The sequence below is a fragment of the Chaetodon auriga genome, chromosome 5, assembly GCF_051107435.1.
Source record: "Chaetodon auriga isolate fChaAug3 chromosome 5, fChaAug3.hap1, whole genome shotgun sequence".
NCBI classification, from domain to species: domain Eukaryota; kingdom Metazoa; phylum Chordata; class Actinopteri; order Chaetodontiformes; family Chaetodontidae; genus Chaetodon; species Chaetodon auriga.
The window spans coordinates 27755333-27777640 of NC_135078.1; the positions used below are offsets into that span (position 1 = coordinate 27755333).

The 22308-nt window shown below is 42.9% G+C and overlaps 1 protein-coding gene across 1 annotated transcript in view; it reads right to left on the reverse strand.

Moving 5' to 3' along the window:
* Nucleotides 1-16152, reverse strand: part of mvb12bb (multivesicular body subunit 12Bb) — a 29764-nt gene extending 13612 nt beyond the window's left edge. Inside the window, exons 1-6 of the mRNA XM_076731864.1 lie at nt 16060-16152; nt 10774-10869; nt 8889-8979; nt 7752-7881; nt 7506-7616; nt 1604-1665 (exon numbers count right to left, since the gene is read on the reverse strand). Coding sequence (XP_076587979.1) covers nt 1604-1665; nt 7506-7616; nt 7752-7881; nt 8889-8979; nt 10774-10869; nt 16060-16152 — 583 coding nt within the window. The remainder of the gene's footprint in view (nt 1-1603; nt 1666-7505; nt 7617-7751; nt 7882-8888; nt 8980-10773; nt 10870-16059) is intronic.
* Between the last annotated feature and the right edge of the window lie 6156 nt (nt 16153-22308).

The following is a 22308-nucleotide window of genomic DNA, read 5'->3' on the forward strand; positions in this document are numbered from 1 at the left end:
CCAGACATGTTACCTCTCCTCCCCTCAACTCGCTCCTTTTTGTGTGTGTTGGGGTTTTTGTTTTGTTGGGAAGTGACGGAGGGTTTAATCAAGAAAGCAGGCAATTCATCAATCCTAAAGAAGGCGCCTGTACAGCCCTGACAGAGCGCACATGGTTTTAGACCAACTCGAACCTGGCCAGCTGTCAGCCCACACACACACACGTGCACACGCAGGCACCCACACACCACACACACCACACACACCACACACACACACACACACACCAGAGCTACCACCGCTAACAATTAACACAAATAGGCTGGCGGCTACGACCTCACACTTGGTCTGCAGGCTATCACATTGTTAATGAAGGGAAGTTGCGTTCTCTCACATTCACAGTGTGTTGCCGTGGGGCTGACGAGTACACAGTCTCAAGAAATAAAGCCAGGAACCGTCTCGGGCTAACTCCATTATCCTCTTTTCTTTAAAATCTCACCGGCTCACGATGGCGCACATGAAGGCAGGAGGACGGGGGGAGTCTGTGCAGCTGCACAGGGCAGTTTCCTGGAGATAAATGATGACTGCTGGCAGCGTGCTGTACAGTACGTGCATGTTCTTCACTGTCACTCAAACCCTGTCCCGGTGGAGGCGTCGCACACCCAGTACCACAAACCACTCAGCTGTGTGCTAATGTCTGCTCCTTCAGGGCCACACTTTGCACAGTTGTCTTGACTAACTTATAACACGACTGTCACAGCGACACGATGATGTATTAATCTTTTTTTTGTCAATTATGCGCTGTTTTTCTTTTTCGGGTGGTGGCATAAAAAGAGAAAAAAAAAAACAGCTTTGGATTTAGAGAGACGTTAAGATTCAATTTTTTTTTTCTAAATTTAAACACTTCCTGATGCAGCTCCATCACATGCACCTCATAGCTAGCCTTGTATGAAAAAGGCAGGGTGCAGCACGGCCATAGCCTGGGTGTGCCTGTGCCTGAGCAGCAGGAGGAATCCTCACCACATGGTGTCTCTCTCCAGCTGGATAAAAACCTGCCTGCCTCATTCACCTCGGCTGGATCACACGCTCTTCAAGGCTGGAGCGTCTCAGCCGGCTCTGAGGCTGTCATAACTAAGCTCTGCTTCCTAACGAATTAGCCTTTCTTCTGTTTTAGTCCCGGAGCATTGTGCTAAAGTTGACTTTCTCCCTGACAAAGAGAGGGGAATTCGACCAGTGCATGCACGGTACATATGTAAGTATGGCATGTGATGGATCATCTTTGACAGCTGTTAAATGTTCTCTTGAGTGTAATGCGCGGCTCCTCTGGGAAGTCACGTTCGCTCAGATAAGCAAAGCTCTGTACAGTATCCATCAGTGAGGAGATCTAGACGTAGAGCGTTTGTAGATCAAGTGCGAGAGGAGCTGCCTTTATGTAAAGGAGACGAAGCAAGACTTTCAACGTACATAGAGAGGAGGATAAGTGTTGAACCTTTTCTTCTAAAATATTGAATTTTTCTTGCAGTAAGTTGGCTAAAAGTAAGAGACGTGCAGTTTCACAATATGGGCGAACTATTAAACTTAAACGGGGACTGACTCCATACATTTGGAGTGTGAGACCATTTACCTGTCATGGTGTTGTTCCCACTGTTCTGGTTCTCAGAGTCCGGCCTGCTCGTGGTCTTCCTGCTGGCAGAGACAAAGCAACTGATCAATGCTATTTTATTGGCCATCATGTTAAAAACACACAAAATGCATGTAAACTTTGTATTTGACAAAGACAACTATGTTCCAAGACACAAAAACATCATGCAGGCGAGTTCATTCAGCATGGAGGCATGGGAACTCCCTCCTCACACAAAGGCTCTTTTATCTCTCTGATGGAAAAACAGAGCACTGAAATAACAGGATGAATCTGAAGAGGAGGAATATGGTGAACGTTAAACCGTGCCTCAGCTGCCCAGGGGCTTGAACAGACCTTTAACGGGGGCTTGGAGCAGGATCTTGTTAATTCTGGAGGAACTGAGAGATTCCATTATTCAAGGGAAGTCTGGCTTTTTTTCCGTTTCATGGCCTTGTATTACAGAAAACAGCACAGAATGCACTTTGTGGGCAGTTGAAGTTAACAAACCATATATGATTGAAATCCTCATCAATCAAGCTATCATGAATCACACCCTGTGACTCACCCCTACGGATCGATAAATCCACAGCAAGCAGGAAAAAAAACCTCACAGCTTCAGGAGAGCTGCATAACATGACATGCTCTGAAGGTAAAATGAGCTCCAGGATGGCATTATAAAACAAATGATCTTCTAATGATAATGCAAAGCAGTTGGCGATATCATTAAAAAGGGAATTGCTTTGATTAGAGGACACGTGGGCACACGGGTCTGTTAAAGACAAAAAGCGAGGTAGAATAAGTCGGTGCTGAATTACAAGAAGACAAGACAGATTTTGGGGGTGAGCAGGTGTGAAGTTGCAAATAATGAAGTGTGTTTGGTACATCATGTTCTGTATTTGGTCTGTTTATGGATAACATAATCATTCTTTCCTTGGGGGGGGTGTAAAATCAAAAATCCTAAAATTTAAGACTTACGGCAGATCTGCATATTCCAAGGGTGCTGTGCATGAGTTGTGGCTTTCAAAGCCTTATCTCTTCGGACGAGATAAATAAATGCAATAATTTCCATCAAGAGCAATAAAACAAGACTTGTGACAGGCCGTGGTATTTATGAGCTGAAGCCTGCAACTCAGATTTATTTGCAATGAAAGGGTCGACTTTTCTCCTCCTCATTTACATCAGCATTTGGCCATGTTAAATCCAGGCCAATGGTGAATTTTTAAAAGGTTGGCATCAATCTTGCGGGAAGGATTGCCATATTCAACGCAGACTTCTTTTACCTCTCAAAGGTTGATTCCACTGCTGAGGAAGAAAGGTACACATCTTTCACAGCGCTGAGACGCCCAGTGGAGCCATAAAGTGCTGGGAAATGTTTTAAATGTATTTTCAGGGCGTCTGTGTTTGCCTTGTTAAATTAGTACTCAGAAGGAACAAAGAGAGGAGAGAAAGTATTAAGTCTGGCTATTTATCTGTATATCTGAAGAGGGGAAAGTGGTACTTAAAATCCCAAAGACTCGGCGTGAAACCAGGGAAACGCTTTCCTACAGGCAACCTCCAGGGTGGCTTCACCCATCTGTTTGAAACACAAAACTGTCTCAATCCAAAGTGGTGATTTCTAAATACAATTTTAGGTGCATTGGAGAGGGTAACATATGGCAAATCAATTAGACAACTAATTCTTAAAACAAAAACACGGAAAGTGCATTTGCTAATCAACAGCAGTGTTGGGGCTCATATTATGTCGGCCACTGGAGTTTTGACAACAATTAATCCTCATTTCAGGCAAGGAGAGCCATATTGACACATATTCCTCATTTGAATATTCAATTATAGTGTAGTTCCTCATCAAATTATAGTAAAACTGGGAACGCGGCCTGAAAGATTTACGCAATTACAACGCAGATCAAGAGTCTTATGTTCCCACGAAATCTGCCGGAGTTAAAATCATATTAGCGCAGCGAAGCAGACCACGACGCTGAGGATTACTTGACAACATGAATTACAGTTCAGCAGATTTTTTTGTGCGGTGATCTTTAAGTTGTTCCATGTGGAATAAGGAAAAGAGTTGTCTGTGTTAAAAAAGGAGAGGAGGAGAAGAGAAAGTGGGAGAGACAGTGGGGACAGACAGGCGGTAGTCAGTGGAGAGGTAAGACGAGGATGAGAGTAATATCACTGAAGAGCCAGAGCTGCGATACGGAGCTGGAAGCTCTTGTTTTGACACACATCCAGCCTCTCCCATGACAACATCTCCACACCTTCCTCTATGTGCCGACAGTGCTGCTTTGTGGGAGCTGCTTCCTCACCCATCATTATCCTCCTTTAAGCTCGGTGTCAGGTATTGAAAAGAGGATCTCTCCGAATTTGGCGGCAAATCGCTGAACAGTCTGAGCCCATCAGATCTCGGCTGATCATTCGATCATTCCTGGCACCGCTCCGCATCCCCTCCGCTTGATCTCCGCTACTTTTTGCAACTTTTGTGAACACAACAAAGTAATGAGTGAGACGGAGCTGGGAATGATTGTTCCTCAGCACTTCAGATGGGAGATCTGTCAGGCGCCACACTGACAGTCACGGCGTCTCTTTCCCTCAAGAGTCGTGTGCAGTGGGAGGTCTTGGTTAACCAGCGAGCAATGAAAGCTGATGCGACGCTCCTGCAGAGCTGCAGCGATGTGTGGAGTGTCACAGGTAGAACACGGTGCAATCCAAAACGTATTGATATGCACGCCAATTCTGACACTGATGACTCTCTAGGCTTCACGAGTTAAAGAAAAAGTCACCTGCAGTACGAGATGAAAAAAGAAAGATACTCGGCCTTGACACTTTTATCGCTGTACAGTTTGATTTAAAAAGTGTCCGTGTGTACAATGGCCTATTATTCTAAGAGAAATGTCAAAAACCTTGATTCTGAGTGAAGCCAAAGAAATTGCAATATTAGGACAAGGCTAATTTATGCTAGCAGTCACCGCAGAGGTCAGATATCAGCCTCAGCAATGACAGTTTTATCAGGAGAACAAATGGCAGCGTTGGCCAGGAAAGGAAGGAGGGGGATACTTTACTGGACATATTAAAAGGCTGACCGGACGGCGCAGCTTTTTCACATTATAAAGTCAGGGAGTGGCTGATACGGTCCGTCTTGACAGAAAACAAGCCAAAGAGGCTGACACCAAGCCGCAGCGATGAATCAAAGCAGGACACCGCTGAAGCGCTTTAGACAAACTTGATAAAGAGACATTAAACACACAAGGTTCAAACACACGGCGGACTCGTTAAGAGGCCCGCACCCGAACGCTTTTAGTGGCTCAATATGGTGCGACAGCCTGAGCCAATAAGAAATAACTATTTTAGGTTTAGTGTTTATCCTTGATCCTGCCTGAACTGATAAAACGTAAACTGAGAAAATAATTATTCTTTTTCTAATTCCTGAGATTCCCTTTTTAAGGGTTTGTGCTGTGCTTTAACGCCTCAGAGTGAATCCAGCACCTGTTTTACAATCACACCAGGACTGAAACTATGACGGAAAAGCAGTTTGGACGATACAGCCTACAATTCTCCAGGACGTCCCAGCAGTGTTTAACAAGAATTCCTTCATATTATAATTAATGTAATTAATGTGACCTGAACGTGGGTAAGTGGCAGGAAATGGATGGATGGATCGACCAATTAAAAATGATTCATTACTTTTACAGCAGTCACTTTTCGAGCCAAATATCTGCTGGTTTTTGCTTCTCAAATGTAAAGATTTGCTGTTGTCTGATAGTAAAACAACCTGAAGACGTCCCCTTGAGCCGTGGGACGGTTTCACAACTTTTTAAACGAATAACTGAGAAGTGGAAGATTTATTGATAAGAAAAAGAATTAGTTGTGGTCATACCTATGAAGCAACGAGCCTCCTGAGCTCACTACAATCCCACTTTCACTTTATAAGTGTGCAACGTCCCTCGGCAGCTCGCAGATGCATAATCATTTCATAACTGACGTTAGCGCCCACAGCAGGCAGGAGAGCTCATCTCAGCCCAGCTTTACCTTCTCCAGCCGCTTTTTCAGGAAACTACATTCAGAGCTTTTAAAAACTTTTCAGGACCTGCAGATACCCTGTTTTTAGCTGACAAAACAATACAAAAACAATTCAAACACAACACCTTGGCCTTGATGCAGTAACTGTGTGCATCCCATAATGATGCAACACCCTGCAGATGCCGTGTGCTGCAGCTCGGCGCCGCTGAAAAAAACCTGATTTGCGGTTTTACGTTTGTACACAACTCTAACAAGCTCCCACTGCCTGAGGCAACTTAACATTTGAGAGGGATCACTGCAGCTTTCAAAATTATAAGGGTCATTAAAAATTTACACATTATTGACTGTATTTAAAACATCTTTTCCACTGACTGTAAAGAGCACTTAAATTTAAGAGGTGCTATTCTCCAAAGGCCATAAAGTTGTTATAGATAGCCCGAAGGAGGCGTGGAGGAGAGAATTTCCTCCTGCTGAATATGAATAAAGTATAGTGGGGTGATACTACACAGACAGTTACACTGCAGTACTGCATTACTTCAGCAATCAGCGAGTGTTGAAGAGCTGTTTATAAATCACCGTGTCAAACTATCTCATCTGTGACTTTAAAGAAACTACCGAAATATTTATAGCTGTGTGTATGTATGGCTGTCTGAAGTGCATGTAACTACACAGAACGGGTGCCAGATAAACAGTCAAAGAAGTGCCGCCGTCTAAATTGCCCACACTGCCGTCCTTATGTGTCAGTGCATTATGGATGGAAATACTCTCAAAAGAAGACTCTGACTGTGGAATGAATTTTAATGTTAATACAAAACCCGCAGCCTGTGATCTCAGCAGGCATCAGGAGGGGGTGCGAGTCGCTTCGAGGTGCAATTTATTCCAACCTCTGAGCCTTACCAACTTGAAAGTGGGCTTCAAAAGAACGGAGGATTACCGGTAAGAGTTGCGAAGGCGTACACGCGAGCACGGGCGCCCACCATCACTTCAGCACATCAAAGATTATTGACCATCCGCTATCAAAATATGGACAATTCACAAAACTCTGCCCTGTTTGAACTTGGGTTTTGAATTCACGGCCGTCCGTTTTATTGTTCTCGTCACATCGCTTAGCGGCCACGTGAACAGGAGCTCTGTTTTGAACGCGCCTGCTGGCATCCGCCGCTCTGGCCTGTTGTGGCTTTTAAGTGGCTTTTACTCAGCTCAGCGCAGGATGGCAAAGCATAGCACTTCAAGCTGGCAAAGCCATCAGCGCCCCGTGCCAAGCCTGCCTCTCCACAACGCCGCCACACCGAAGGAGTCTCGATTGTTTATTTACAATTTGCTGTGGAAATCCCCAGTTCTTCATCGCGATAAATAATTGAGCTGTTTGATCTGGACACAGTACAAAGGGCTGCTCCATTCACTCTGAGGCCTGAGGCGGAGGAAGCCTGAGCAGCATGAGCAGAGGAGGGGACACACACGCTCCAGCATGGTGGAGATCTTGGAGCTCTCCTCCTTCCTCTGCAGCTGTCGCTCTCCGGGCTACATCTCCTCCTCTTTGTCTGCACAGCACAACGCTGCTGTCACCGCAGTCAGAGGAGCGACCTGCCTCTGCCTCCTGGGACACACCGCAAATAGCAGGAGTTTAGCCCTCATTGAACTCATGTTCTTGTTCGGGGGATCCTGTCTAGTTAGCCTGTCTCTCCGGTTCGCCCTCGCTACCTCGTTGTCCAGCCGCAACCTTTACGGCAGATTGCCCGGGAGTGATCAATTGCTTGTGTCTTCATTGTCGTACATATGGCACACGAGCGAAAGAACAGCTCGAGAGTACACTGAGCGTGAAATCCCAAAGAAAACAAGGAGGAAAGTTAAACTCGAAGAGGCCCTGCTGAATACGGCGGCTTGATGTTACCTTGGTGCGCTGGGTGGAGCGTCACTGTTAACCGTAGTGGACGTTTCCTGGGGCACCTCAGGCTGAGGGACATCTGCTATTCGATACCATATCCCCATACTGTTTATCTCACTGTGTGAGGACGAAGAGGAGACATTCAGAGTGCTTCACTTAGCTTTAAACAGCAGGTTAGTTATCGTTCACAACAATCAGAAAGTACGGTGATTAAACACACATCGTGACTTCAGGGCAGTGCAAACAGCTCACCCTATGCAGGTGTAGTTAACAAGATGGTACTTGGACTTGGCGATGATCTGGATGTCATACACAGCCGTCTTGGCAGCCGCACGAGGGCTGATTTTCACACAGAGCCTCCTCTTCCTCATGGCAGTTTCCTCTGATGAGTCAGGTACACATGGGTGTCAGACAGGAATTGGCAGAATTATCTAATTCTGTCATCTGAGTTTCAAGCTGGAAAAAAGAAAATCTACAGACATTTTGAACCTCTAGGAGAAATATATATTCACAAACCCACTTTGCTATTTACTCATTACCAGCCTCGGAATAAGAGATGAGCTAATATCAGTTTCTGGGTGACTTGCTGTGCTCAAAGGGAAATGACTGGACAGAGGAAAGCCACAAAATCCACATGTGTTATTATCATTTTTATCATTTTAGTCGGTAAAATGACAGAAGCAAGTGAATCCTCCATCAGCTTTAGTGCACAACAGGGATTTAAAGCGGATGTTCTCAATAGAAGCTCATACATAATGTCACATGTATACATTAAACATGGACTCACATAAAGTAATAAAACATTAAATTACAACACAGCCAAACAAAACATAATCTCTTTTCTTCATTCTGGCAAAAAAAAGCATTGCCATGCCTTCTTATATTGCATCTGTGCCTCGCTCATTTATTTCCACTGCAACACTAGAAAAGTGCAGTGTAAATGCAATGATAATAAAAATAATAAACAAGCTGTCCTCACTCCCCACACCAAAATATTATTACATTTCCAAGGCATGGATAGTGAGGGGGAAATACATAGCACTCAAAAAGCACTAAAGCATTTGGGAATGCATTTCATTAATATTAGATAACCCCCATCCACTCGTCCTCTCCCCAAATAAATACATAAATAAATAAGCCCCTCATAAAGAAAAGCACAGCTCCAGCTGAGATAAACAATGACTCATGATTCTCTTCTCTTGTACCTCCAGGGCAAAATGTTTATTTTATTCCCACAGTCTGCCATAAATTAAGCTAACCTGCACCCATAAAACATTCACTATCTCAAGCAAAGCTGCCCCTGAGGACCTCTGCATAAGCTGGTCTGAGAGTGAAAAAACAAGAGGAGGAGGGGAGCGAGCCTGTGGTCGCTGCTGACTCTTTACTTACTGCTGTCCATTGTTTCTTCCACAAGTGTGAAGCCCTCCGGCAAAGCATCCCTAATGTCGATCACCTTCACGTCCACGACGACGTCGGGCCCCTAAAAGACAGAGAGGAAATTTAACGTCACGTATGCAAATTATATTTTAAAGGACAGAGAGCAGGAAAGAGAAAAGGTTAGTCATTTTTTGGAGGACTCAGGAAATAAAATGCAGAGATAATAAGAGTCAATGATTTACTAAAAGCTCAGGAAGTCTCTAAAGAGAAGGGTTGACAAAATAGCTGAAGTAATTACTCTCTAATAGCGTCTCTTTTTTTACAGTGGGAGAATGCATCTGTGAACTTGTAATCATTCTCAACCTTTTGGCGAGAAGCTGTGGGATGATGGGAGACAGAGGAGGCAGCCTAATCAACAGAATGGGACTGGTTAAAAACAATCAGGGACTGTGTAGTTGACATTTTCAAGCATGACTCTTCCCTGCCTCCCATTACATTTTCATTTTTTGCCATAATAAATTGCAATAATACACAGCGGCGGTGGAGAGTGGGGCGAGCCAGGCGTGACTCGATGCGTCCGAAAAGGCTGGATTTCACTGCGACTGTTGCCCGACAGTCATTACCATTAGAGACATTTTTTATTCATAGTTTTTATACTGACTTAAGGAGAAATATGGATGAATGTTATCACTATGCATGGAACCTTTTTTTAGTGTTTTCCCCTTTTGCTGGAGAGATTTCTTCCATCAGGGACTGACAAAAGGGGCTTTCTACCTCCAACCTAGAGTATGATAAATCACAAACTATTTACTTCCCCCCACGTAATTCAGGGGCTAATTTTACAGAATCTGTTTTTGTCATAGACAATTACAGTGGGAGCTCCATTGACTGGCAGACAAAATAGCCTTTGTTGATGGCTCTGTCATGTTTTATTTGTGTCAAAATCTTTAAAACAATGTGGACACACATTTTAAGATAATATACAGGAACTAGGGGAAGGCTATTTGTATGCTATATACTAAACTGAAGAGCAGATTGAGCTCAGGCACGAGGCAGCCGCTGCCACGTAGCATGGCTATTTTTTGGAGGACAAACTGTTAAAAAAACAGACTTCATTAAGTCCTAAAATTGAGCTGTTGCAAAATAAGAAAAATGCAGGTTTTATTTACAATACTGTCTGCGTTATCTACCTGCAGCCGATGGAAATAAATTAACAGACAGCCAATAGTAAGCTGTCTGAGCTGAGGTGAGACAGGTTGATAATGCCGGCCACAGAGCAGCTGACAGCCATGCAACAAGCCGTCAGCTGTGGGCTGCAGGCAGGAGACGAGTCCAACAACGACCCAGCAGCATTGTGAGAAAGCTCCAAAGAGCCTTTCAGCCACAGAGGAGCCCACTGCTGCTTAAAATGAGAGCTCTATATATAGAACAACTCTGCTGCAAGTGCATTTTGTGGAGTAATTTCTTACATAAAAAGGAGTATTTTCATATTCACAATTATATGTGCATCAGCTTTCAAGAATCACTGGTTGGTAACATTTCCTCTACAGGGACGCTGTTGATTGAATAAATTGGAATAGTTAAAATACAGCTCATTGTTATTTCATGAATAAACATAAATAATATCCTCAGGAGGACGTACAACATGAAAAATATCTCAACAAGGTATTATTCATCTGGAATATGCATGCAAATTCATTATATGTAAAAGTTCAAAACTGCACTGCCAACGCCGGCCTTTTAAATGGGGCTTTCACTGATCAAAGTGCAAAGTGCATAAAGATATTCTGCAGGCAGAAAACTGAGCTAATAACCGCTGGCAAACAAAAAAGGTGCCGCAGATGAGGTGTTAGTGCAGAACGCATGGGGAAGGAGAGAAGTTTACATTCACACTTACAGTTTTTCTGGTGAAACAGAGGTAGCGAGTGACCTTGGATTTGAATAAACCGTCCTTCCACAGGTCGGCGTCAGAGCCATCTGTTGTTTGTGCAACCTACGTGGAAAAAAAAAAAAAAAAACAAGGGGAGGAAAAAAAACATGCAGGAGGTGGGATAAAGTTAATGTATGTATGCCATGAGCGTGTTGCTTTTGCCTCTTCCCTTGCATACTAGCCTTAATTAATGCTTGCCAACACTAGCGCTCCATCTCATTAGTGCTCTGCGTGGGTAAAGGAGTCTTAGCCTCCAAAAAGGTGGCTAAAAATATCATCTCTCGGGACCGAGCTGATTAAAGATGCCCTGACAAGGATCTGCTCTAATAAGGAAACCAAACTTCAATGTGCTTCTGTGGGAAAGCAGGGATTGTATTGGGGATGAATGTGGAAAATATATTTTTTAAAAACCTACTGTAGTATCCCTTGAGCAAGACACAGGTAAACTGAGAACACTGCACAAGCATCCTAAATACTCTGCTGCTCTACCCTGTGTGGATCGCTCTATTATTAAACGAGACAAGTCTTCTAAGAATAAATTACGGAGGATTTAAAGCTATTTCATATGTATGCCTAAATAAGTCTAAATGCAGAGACCTGAGCAGCCTGCCCTTGTACAAAGGCTCATTCGGTGGAAGTCAGTAAAAATAATAGATTGCATCATATTGGCAGCTTGTAGGCACCACGAGTCAAGCTCAAGGTCCAACACTACATTGCTATGTAAATGTAGGTGTGCAGGGCAGAATGATAAAGCAAAATATAACCTGCAGACTGCATCACAGAGACTCTTCCATCGTTCCAGCAAATATGCTCGGCTGAAGCGTCATGTTCCATTGGCTATCATGTGAGAATCACCTAAATAACTGCCAGAGTTATTTTCTAAAGGGATCCTTTACAAAGAAGAGTCAATCTAATGAGGTTCATTCAAATGAAGAAGTCATAGATCTCTGCACCCACCCACACACATTACCCCCTTGACAATAATGATGAATGACCTCGGTGACTGGGTGGGGGAAACATGGCATGGGGAGATTCATGAAAAACCACCACTGACTAGATGGGATGAGAGCGGAGACTAGACTGGGGAACAGAGATAGATAGTGGGATGAGAGAGAGAGAAAGAGCAGGGGATGAGCGGAGAGAGGGATTGCGGGGCGTCTCCAACAGCAGTTCCATGAAAGGTCCCAGAAGGAGCCTATACATCACCAGCCTCCCTCTTCCTTACAAGACAAGCCGTCTTGGCCACTTTTTCCAGGTCAGTAGCCAGCGTATCCTGTCAGCGTAAACAAAGGGCTCGCTTTGTGAAACCCAAAGTCAAGTTGAGGAGTAACGAGGGCACGGTCCTCCTAGGAGGCACCTCAGGCATCATCCTGCCACAGCCGCCGGCAGCAAGGATGCGACGCAGCTTGAATGTGAAACGCCAACTGCTGAGCCACAGCAGAGGAGGCATGTGTAACGTGGCGATGGCTCTTCTCTAACGCTTTCAAGTCTGGCGCTGTGTGGCTCCATCATTACGCAGACTTCAATGAGAAGAATGCCACGTTTCTGATAAGACACGTCACGGCTGTGATATTGAAATATGGTTGTATCATTTGATTTAAAACGCAATGACAGATTCAGCTGCCACTTCCCAAAATCTAAAGCTCGCAGTGATCTAAAAGCCCACCTGTGAAACAAGTCTTTAGGGGGGTTGCTGAATACTCCGATGAAGGATCTCTGGAGACAGACACCACCAGCAAGTTACTATGAAGCATTGAGAGGCACAGCTGTGAATAAAAAGATATGAAGGCATAAAATCAAAAACCTCTGGGGAGTGAAACCAGGTGGAGAAGATATAAGAGAGGTACAGGGAACAAACTGGTCCCTTTAAAGAAGAACAGAACCACTGAAAAGTGACTGAAAAACACACTAAAATAAATAAACTGACTATGTGTCAAATAGCTACAGCAGCAGTGACTGTTGAAACAGCTCTTTGACTTTTTTTTTAACAGTTTGACATTTTGTGAAATGTTGAGCTTATTGACTTATTTGCCCAGAATAAAAGAAGATTGTGCACAGTATAAAGCTAATGGTGGCGCTGGTTGATGATTAGCTTAGCTTAGCTTGCTCTTTCCAAAATTAAAAAAATATGCCTGATGGATCGCATTTGTTTAATCCTTAACAGAAAAAATGCCAAAACTTGTTGTTTTAAAGGGACTTGCTGCAACTGTTTGTACCTCTGTGCAATAAAGACATTAAAGTCATTTTCACACGTCTGTTTTTGTTCGATGTTAGCGGGTGAGCTTTAAGGGTGTTTTACAGAGCTAGGCTAGCTGTTCCCCCCTGCTTCCACTCTTCATGCTAAGCTAAGCGCCTTCTGGCCCTTTCTCCAGACTTCGGCATCAGAGTGGTATCTATCCTCTCTTCTAACTAATAAGCTTATTTGCCAAAACTTCAAACTACATCCTTAAATAGAAAGACGGACAAGCAGCGATTGGGTTTGTAAACTCAGGCATCCTAGCTAATCATAAGCTAGTAGGCATCTTCAAATAAACTTGCATTTCAGTAATGAGTTTATGAGCATAACATGTCAAATGCTCAGGTGAATCTGAAATACACGCGTATCCCCTTTGCAACCCTTGCACAGAGTGTGAGCGTGCGTTTGATGTTGGGTGGCTGCTGGTGCTTCAGCAAAGCTCCTGATCCCAGCGGAGCAGTGTTTGATCTGGGCCTGTGCTCTCTTGTGTTGGAACAACCTGCTCAAGTTCAGAGATGTGAGCGCATCGTATCAGAGAGCAAAAGAGTTAATCAGCCCTTTGATCTGCTGTATGAAAAGTATGGTAAGTATGGTAAGCAGTGGGTATTAAGGAGGAATTCCAAAAGAAGTCTGGAATGAAAGGGAAAAAAATCAATACAGCGTAATATCCTGAGACTTCCCCTTCGCAGTGCTGCATTAGTACACGGATGCCGAGCGTTGATATTCTTGTTTGTTTTTCAAGTGTGCAGATGAAAGACCACATAGTGATGTTCAAAAGACGTTCTTGAAGATGGGACGAGTGCATGTGAAACAGTGCTTCAGAGTGTGAGAGGCCTTGAATCTTATCAGAGGCTAACTTGTACTTGACTTTTTATTCACAGGTATAATCTTGGAATTTCTTTGCCTTGAAAGTACTTTATTTTATTTCATTAAAGGAAAACTAGCAGACTGAAATATGCCACTAAAATGATTTTATTAAAGACAGACTTTAAGATATCTGGAGTATTTTCCTCTAAACATGCATCCTAACAGGGACAAACACATTACAGAGAGAAAGCAGGATTATTATCTATGGCCATGCTAATGTGAGGCTGTACTTGGCACAGCAGTGCTTTCAGCAAATTTAAGCGATAGGGCTGCAACTAATGATAATTTTTATTATCCATTCATTTTTTACGGTTAATCGATTAATCGGTTAGTCTATAAAATGTCAAAAAAATCAGTTTCCCAGAGGCCAAAGTGATGTATTCAAATGCTTCTTTTGTCCGACCAACAGACCAAAACCCAGAGACTCGTCATTTAAAATCCTAAAAAACAAAGAACACCAGCCAATCCTTCCATTTTAAAAGCTCAAACCAGCAAATATCAAAAATCTTCAATTGACAAACGACTGAAATGATTAGCTGATTATCAAAATTGCTGATAAAGTTTCTTTCAGTTGACTAATCCTCACAGCTTTAGTCAGCAAGCTAAACAAACTCACTGACGATGCTAAATTGTTGATGTTCATCAGATGTTTACCATGTTCACTGTCTCAGTTCAGTGTGTCACCAGGGTAACATTTGCTAATTAGCACTAACACAAAGTACAGCTGAGGCTGATCAGAACGTGATTTATTAGGAGTTATTAGCATTCACTCATTAGTATTCATACTCCGGGCACAATGGATATCTGAACCAAGTTTCATGGCGATCCATCCGTCTGAAAACAATACAGGTCAGCCTCATGGTGGCGCTAGAGGAGATGTCAGCATGAAGCTGATGTAGCAGATAAAGCTGGATCCAGTCTGGACCAAAGTTGTGGTCCGACTGACTAACTGACCCATCACCATAATAATCTGTCGGGTGGAAATACTTGTTATTGCATTTGAAATCAATTAAGAATCGATCACAGAGATGAACACGTGTCAGTAACCGGCTTTTAGCCCGACAGAACGTGCACAGTATTTGCACATCAACTGAAATGTACTGGCACGGGGGAGCAGCAGAGGAGGAAGTCTGATGGGGTTTCTCTCCGTTTGTCACTACCGTGTGGTGTGTATGCAGTTTCCTCGCCAGTGGCTCCGTTCTGATGCCAACCCACCATCATCTGCCAGAGATTAAAACAAGCTGGGTGTGTAGGGTGGAGCAGGAAGAGCTGGAAACTGGGGGAACAGGGAGGGTTTGCGGGCGTAGGGTGAAAGCGAGAAGAAGTCAGAATAGGAAGAGAGAGAGGAAGCGAGATCTGCCCTTGAGCTTGTTTTGTGCTGAATTCAAGTCACACTCTTTTTAAACCTCTTCAACTCTTTCAAAACCAAGAAACATCCACACAAACCAGCCGATCCCCCACTACATCCATTGTTCTTCTTATTATTCCTTTTTCAGTCATGGAAAGTGTGTAAGTAGTTTTGGTTACAGCGTATAATTTGTTTTGTAAAACTGCTCTGGGAAATTAAGAACTGAAATGAGCGAAATAAATCAAATATGAGATTAAATGAAATATCTTACACGTTCCTATTACCGTTAAAGTTGTTGTGGTACTTGAATATAAGAGAAACGTGGGGGTATAAATGATTCTGGTGGGCATCAACCAAACATCATTAAACCTTCGCCTCTGGTGTGTCTGCAGTACTGGTGGCAACCAATAACAATGTCAGGAAGGGAATCTTCCTAATCATCAAAGTAAACTTCATGAATAAGTCATCTAACAGCTCTGACAAAAACACCATGGAAGGCTGCCAACATCCTGGCTGAAAGTTGTGCTATACAGTTACAGCAATTACATGTACAACCAAGAGCAGAGAGCAGAAACAATCTTAACAAAAGAACACGATTAGAGAACACAGTTTAGACTTTCCATCAGTGGTTTTAGGTCATGATATGAAGCTGGCAAAACACTTTAAAATCGCACAAGAGTACATCTATAAGAATTTCTGTGGCTTTTACAGTGAAGGAGATAAAAACTATTTTGTAAGTTTATTAAACCCAACAATGTGTTTCAAGACAAATATTCCCTGAAAGTTCAAAATGAATACTCACAACATAGTAGTCATCAGGGGCCTTGCTGGGTGAAGTGACTACTCCAACCACAGAGATGGGCTCTGCAGGCAGCTGGCTGCTCACCTCAGACATGTCGAAGCTGCGTTAGAAAAACAGCCTCATCGTATTTTGGCATTTCACCAGAGAAAATTAACACACATCACGCAATTCAATGCAGTGTCTGCGCGCACAGTGCATTTAAACATAGGTGTACAACTGTGCAATTAAAGAAGGGGTTACTTTAAGACTGAGGACTTTGAAGAAATACGCAAAATGCAAATGGTGAAACAACATTTGCACTGCACCCTTCAGGGTCATTACATGGAGAATGGAGGGGGTTTTCTTGGCTAAGACGACCACATTATTGACTTCTTGATGAGGCTTATTAGGATCTAGAAGAAAAAGTGGTCACCTAATCCAGGATCAAATGACAAGTGAGACCAATGACAAAAAAGCATTTGGAGACCACCCAATGACTTCACCAAATCACAAATTAGAGGGAGTGATCACATATTTTCAAGGAAGTCCCAATCAATTGCTATCTATTCCTGTCTAAGGGAATTTTTCCCTAATGGGTATGCAAGCCTTTTACAGGGTAAGTGGCTTTGCAATGGTTCCCTTACGCAATTTTATTCGATTAGCTTTAAAGCATTCTTGTACTAACTGACAAAGTTGCTGCATTCAATCTTGATGTTTACGAAATCTATTGCAATTAAGCTGATCAAATTAGGGGATTTACTCCAGAAACAGCTGTCTCTTTAACAAATGCTGGATAGCCGTACTTATTCAAATGAAACAGGATAGCAAATTAGCTAATAGAATGAAGGATCTCTTTGTAACATTAATTTGTTCAAAACGAGCTTTGTTTTCCTGCTCAGCATTAAGGCAAGAGACTCATCAAGGCAGACCAAAGAAAAATCCATCCAAACTGATTTCCAGCTCCCGAGGAAAATATCAATGTGTTCATACATGACGCTCAAACTGGAAAAGTGTGTCGCTGATATTCAATAACTCCAGCAAAAATGAAGTTTAACTCCATTTAACTGTAAGGCAGTCCCATATAGTCACTGTGAGTTGGTCTAAAACCTCTTTGTGAACAGCAGGCATCACATCAGTGTTGAAAAGCTGAAATAAAGGAATGAACATGTCTATTATGGCTCTGAAATACACATATGGAAATGAAAATGACTGTCAGATTGCTGTGATTATGATGATTTCATTGATTTTTAATTCTTGTGTCGTTCATGAACTAATGACTAACCAATAGCCATTTAATCAGACAAGATGCACAGTTGGAGGGTCCATAAAAATAATTATAAATAAGCATTTAATACTTGTACTGTTTAACAGCTGATTCAGCGCTGACAGGAGCTCCTGTGGTTACAGATGGAGAAACAACGTTAAAAACTAGCTTATGAGATACTGACTTTCTCTTTATTCAGTTACTTAGGGACTTGGCTAATGCTATTCATTCATGTTAGTCATTAGCTTAAAAGCTTAGCTTCAAAAATAATCTTTTATTATTAGTTTATTTTAGTGTTGGCAGTTTTCTGAAAGCGGTCAGAAAACCGCTTCACTAACGTTACAGTTAAAGTAAGTTAGTCATGTGACTGGATCCCCGCTTTCTCAGTGGCTACCTGTGGGCTAGCTAGCTAAGTTAGCTAACGTTACAACTGCGCGTTTGGCTAATAAAAATATACGTATGATTAACCTGCCGGCCGGCTGCTACAGATGGACATGAATTACTGTAAGACCACCAGAAACTGTCTGAGCTCCAGGAAGTTAAACTAAAATCCAGAACAGTCGTGTTTCGGTGATTGTTTACCTGGTTGGTCTCCTGAGCAGCGTCACCTTTTCAACTTCGGACTTCGACCCCGCCAACCTGCAGGAAGAAAATACTTCCGGGTACGCCTGATAATTGATTAACCAATCCCCAGTCTAGACAGGATCTGCTTCATTGATACGTTCATGTCCGTCCGTTTTTTCTATAAATAAAAAGATAAATGAATAATAATAATATATAAGAAATAATTTATCCTAAATGAGGCTCCAGTCTGCACTTAAACTTACTCACTGTGGTTGCTTTTTAACAATAATTTTGTCATTTATTCTTATGGTTATCATGTGTTGCTGACAATAATCAAAAGATGCTGCTGAGTCAATGCGTGCAGCACAGATGCACTGGATTCCCCACATTTAATTCGGCAGATGAGAACATCTTCCGAAAGCACCATCAGAAAGCTATATGAATGCTAAATGTGCCAATTAACTTTGTCAATGTGAGTTGTGTATACATAGAGGATAAGGGCCTGGGCCAATGCCCCATTGACTCGTGGGTGTATTTCTTTGCAATAACATTTTGAGATTCAATTTGGCGATGGTAACGAAATTAAGGCTGTGCTTCACTAAACGACTATCATTACATGGATGTATCTACGGGTCATGGCTTCTGACAGTTGGTTGTCTCTCTGATCATCACATGTCATTACTGTAATCAGATAAAAGTAAGATAAAGAGCAATGTATTAGCTTAGTGGTAACATTAGGATGTACATCTTCCAGATCACAAAACTTGAAAGCATCTTTGTAGACTGTCCAAAACACCGAGGGGCGACAGATGCTTTCCCATCACCCAGTTTATTATTTCTACCCCCATCACACCAATCAAATAAATTATTTCATTGTGCTACTATTATCCTAATTTATTCAAATCTCAGACTTGTTGCTCTGTTCTGTGACATGGTGCCATATGCCAGCATGGTGTCTTCATTGGGGCCACACACTGTGAAATGTATTTATGGGCTTACATGGCTGCACATGATGTGATCACTTTTCCCTTTTGTACATTTTTATAAGGCTTCTGTAATTAGAGGGGAGACGTTCAGTGGGAAAGCACCACCTCCACACTCACTGCTGAAGTGCCAAAGTCTTGCCTGTGTTTGCTGACAAATGTTTGGATTTGTTTCAAATTTTAATTTTGTAAATTCTCAACAAGCAAACATTGCACCGCCTGCTTTTCCGGCTCTGTATCTGTATTAAACAACAGGCCTGCATGAAACCAGCTGCACCAGTAGCTTGCTAGTATCTTCCTGCTGTTCGGCCATGATTATCTTTTGCAAAACCTCTTTTCACTGACTTTAACTCCTCAGGAAATCTAAAAGAATAGTTGAACATATTGGCAAATGCACCTGTTTGCCATCTTGCTGGGTCTTGCTGTCTTACATGTCTTTACCTAAATACAAAGCGACTGTATTGCATTAGTTTAGCACGCTGCTACCAATCCTCATATCAGCATGTCTGAAGCTGCTAATTAACATACTATAGCTGGCTTGTTAATCTGTGCAAAAACAGAAGTGCAAAAATGAATTTGTGGGGGTGTGAGGTTATGTGCCTGAGTATTTCTTCACCAGGCACACAAGCCTAACTTCCTACTCATTCCTACATATTACTTTAAGGGGTAGTCTTGTCCAAATTGTACAAGTGCATCTCAGGCTGCTGTGAACCCACTTTGAGTTGAAGATAAGTGAGAGTAAATCTGAGATTCAGTAAACATTATTAAACTACTGGCTCTCTTGATTTAGATATTATAGGTAACAAACAACTGCAGTTCATTGGAGCTCCTATATGCGTCAATAAGGAAGTGATGTGATTGGTCACTGAGACTGAAAATCGCTGCGTGTGGTTACAGAACAACAACCAGTAAACGCTGCAGCCGGACAGCGTGTTCAGATCACACACGGCAGCACTGGGATAGTTTTCTGTGTATCAGTGACAACTAACAGCAGCAGAGAAATTTCCACAGTGGATGAGGACTCTTTTACAGTACTCTTACTTCGTCAGCTACAGCAACACCCACACCATCAACACCACCCACCTCACACATACCTAATCCTGCACATGCTTCCACATCAAGGTGTTGACAACCGTCTGAAACAGCCATGCTCATTTTATGTAGAATTTGTGGTAGTGCTGAAGTTGATAAGATAAAATCTCAGGTGTCAGTGGGAAAAAAAAAAATAACACACGCTCCGGCTGAGAAGACGTACACCTGCTAAAGTAATGGTCTAATTATGGAATAGGTGATGAAACACTCATTGAGAGTCTGGAGATATCAGCAACACATGCTAACTGTGAAAGCCATCAGCTATTACAGTGTTTTAATGTGCGGCGCATCGCATGCTGAGGATTGTGGGGTAAGATGAATGATGGCTGTGGCAGATTTCTGTGGGGGAGCATGCCAGTGTAGGACGCATAGCATTACAGCTGGCATTTTGAAAAGGTTCATTAAAACTGTGATTTCTTTGTTCACGCTTTGTTTCAGGCATACTTTATGGCACATCTCAGTTAAAGCCGACCCCATAAACACTGGATCGTCTTATCATGTGCAAAATATCATGCACATCCTCTGGTAGGTCTTAGCAGTGTTAGTGGTGAGTGGTAATCAGCGGATGACAGAAGAGCCCCTGGACCAAAATTATACCTCGGTGAACAACTTCGCACCCAAATGAAAAAAAACAGCAAAGGTTTTCTTTTCATGTGTAAAGGTCATACACTGTGTTTTGTAATTTGCTGACACTAGTCTGGGGACTGAAGATGGAGATTTCTGTGTTGCCACCCCGAGAGTAATAATATCCCTATCTCAACTTGGGAAATCTACTGCGCCCCAATGTCCCCATCACCCGCATGAACCCATTATGGGCTGTGTAGAAATCTGCAGGTCTCATTTCATATATGACCCTTACCCCCCTCCTCCTCTCTTTTCTGTCTACACATAAAAAAAATCCCTGTGTCTCCTGAATAGCTTATAATAACAAGCTTTAAGAAGCCTACCCTTAGTGCCCCCATAGGATACAGCCTTGCAAGGCTGTATAATACCATGCTTTTTTTCTAATTAAAGGTCAGTTTGGTCCAGTCTCGTTCTTGCCTTGGCTGAAAAATCTCCTGAAACATGATGGCTTTGCCAAATCTGATTTAATTTTCCATTTCTGCCATCTGTTTTCTTGGCTGAAGCACTGACTTGCACAAGTTGAAAATGTAGGAACTGTCAGATTAATTTCTTCACATTTGTAGTTAAAGATAAATCACATCAAAACAAGGAGAGAGTTCTTGAAATCCCTGTAGATAATATATACCTTTCCCAGATGAAGCAGCGGCTCTTTATTGGACGTATACGGAGCATTTTTTAAAGTCTGGGTCCATGTCAAGCATCTAAAGAGGGTCAGTCTACTTTAAGTAATTTCTTTGGTAGTATATTACACACACTCATCCCTTACCAGCTTACACTTTATCGCTCAACTTATCATCAAACGCACACCCATACACTCACATGCGTCCGTGCATGCACGCCACACACACACACACACACACACGCATGCATACACACATATACTTTCCTCCGTCTGGTGGGGAGTCTGGACTGCTCCGACTGACTGCGCCTCACTGCCCTTGTGCAGTGGTGTGCCAGTTGTGCCTTCCCCCATCGCTGTGAATGCCACCATCTGGTGTGCCACGTGGACATCATAATCTCCCCTTAATTACATTAGCAGTGCAATCAGTTACTGCATTACAAGGCCGGGCGAAGAGCTTTTAAATCTTGGAGGAAATCATAAATAATTGCACTAAGTACCCAGCGCCAGATGTGCGTGCCAACTTGGCTGGCATGAGATAAATAGTAACCTCAACAGCGGTGTTCAATATCGACTCTGCAAACATTTTTGGGCAGTATGATCCCCTTGTCTTTCGCTCTTGTCCCCGTCCTCGTCCTTTCCCTTCGGATTCTCTCACTTCGTGTGTGAAAGCACACAGAGAGGTTGGTGTCCGTTGACTGTGCAGTCGGCTACCTGTTGCTGCGCCGTTTCCCTGCTGCAGTGTGACTGATGGCATCCAGGAAACAGTTTGTAACAAGGTGTTTCACAGCGTCACCATTCAGTCCATTACCGCACCCTTCAGTCATTCCTCAGTCGTGTAATTAGATGTTTCTCGGGTATCTCGTGTTGGAGATTGAAATTCTTTATGGACTCCGAATAGTTGGGTTTGGTGTGTGAGTGTGTGAGCGGGGTAACAAGTTATTACACATTATGAGCCACCATCACGTCGTTCTCCTTGGAGGGGATGTTACGTTGTGTTGCCTGGTACTTTTCACTCATCTTCCTGTCATGTTCTCAGTTCCCAGGGCTGCTCAGACTGACACACATCTCACACAGCTCACTGCCAGCTCAGAGCACTTCCTCTTCCACTGGCCAGACGGGCC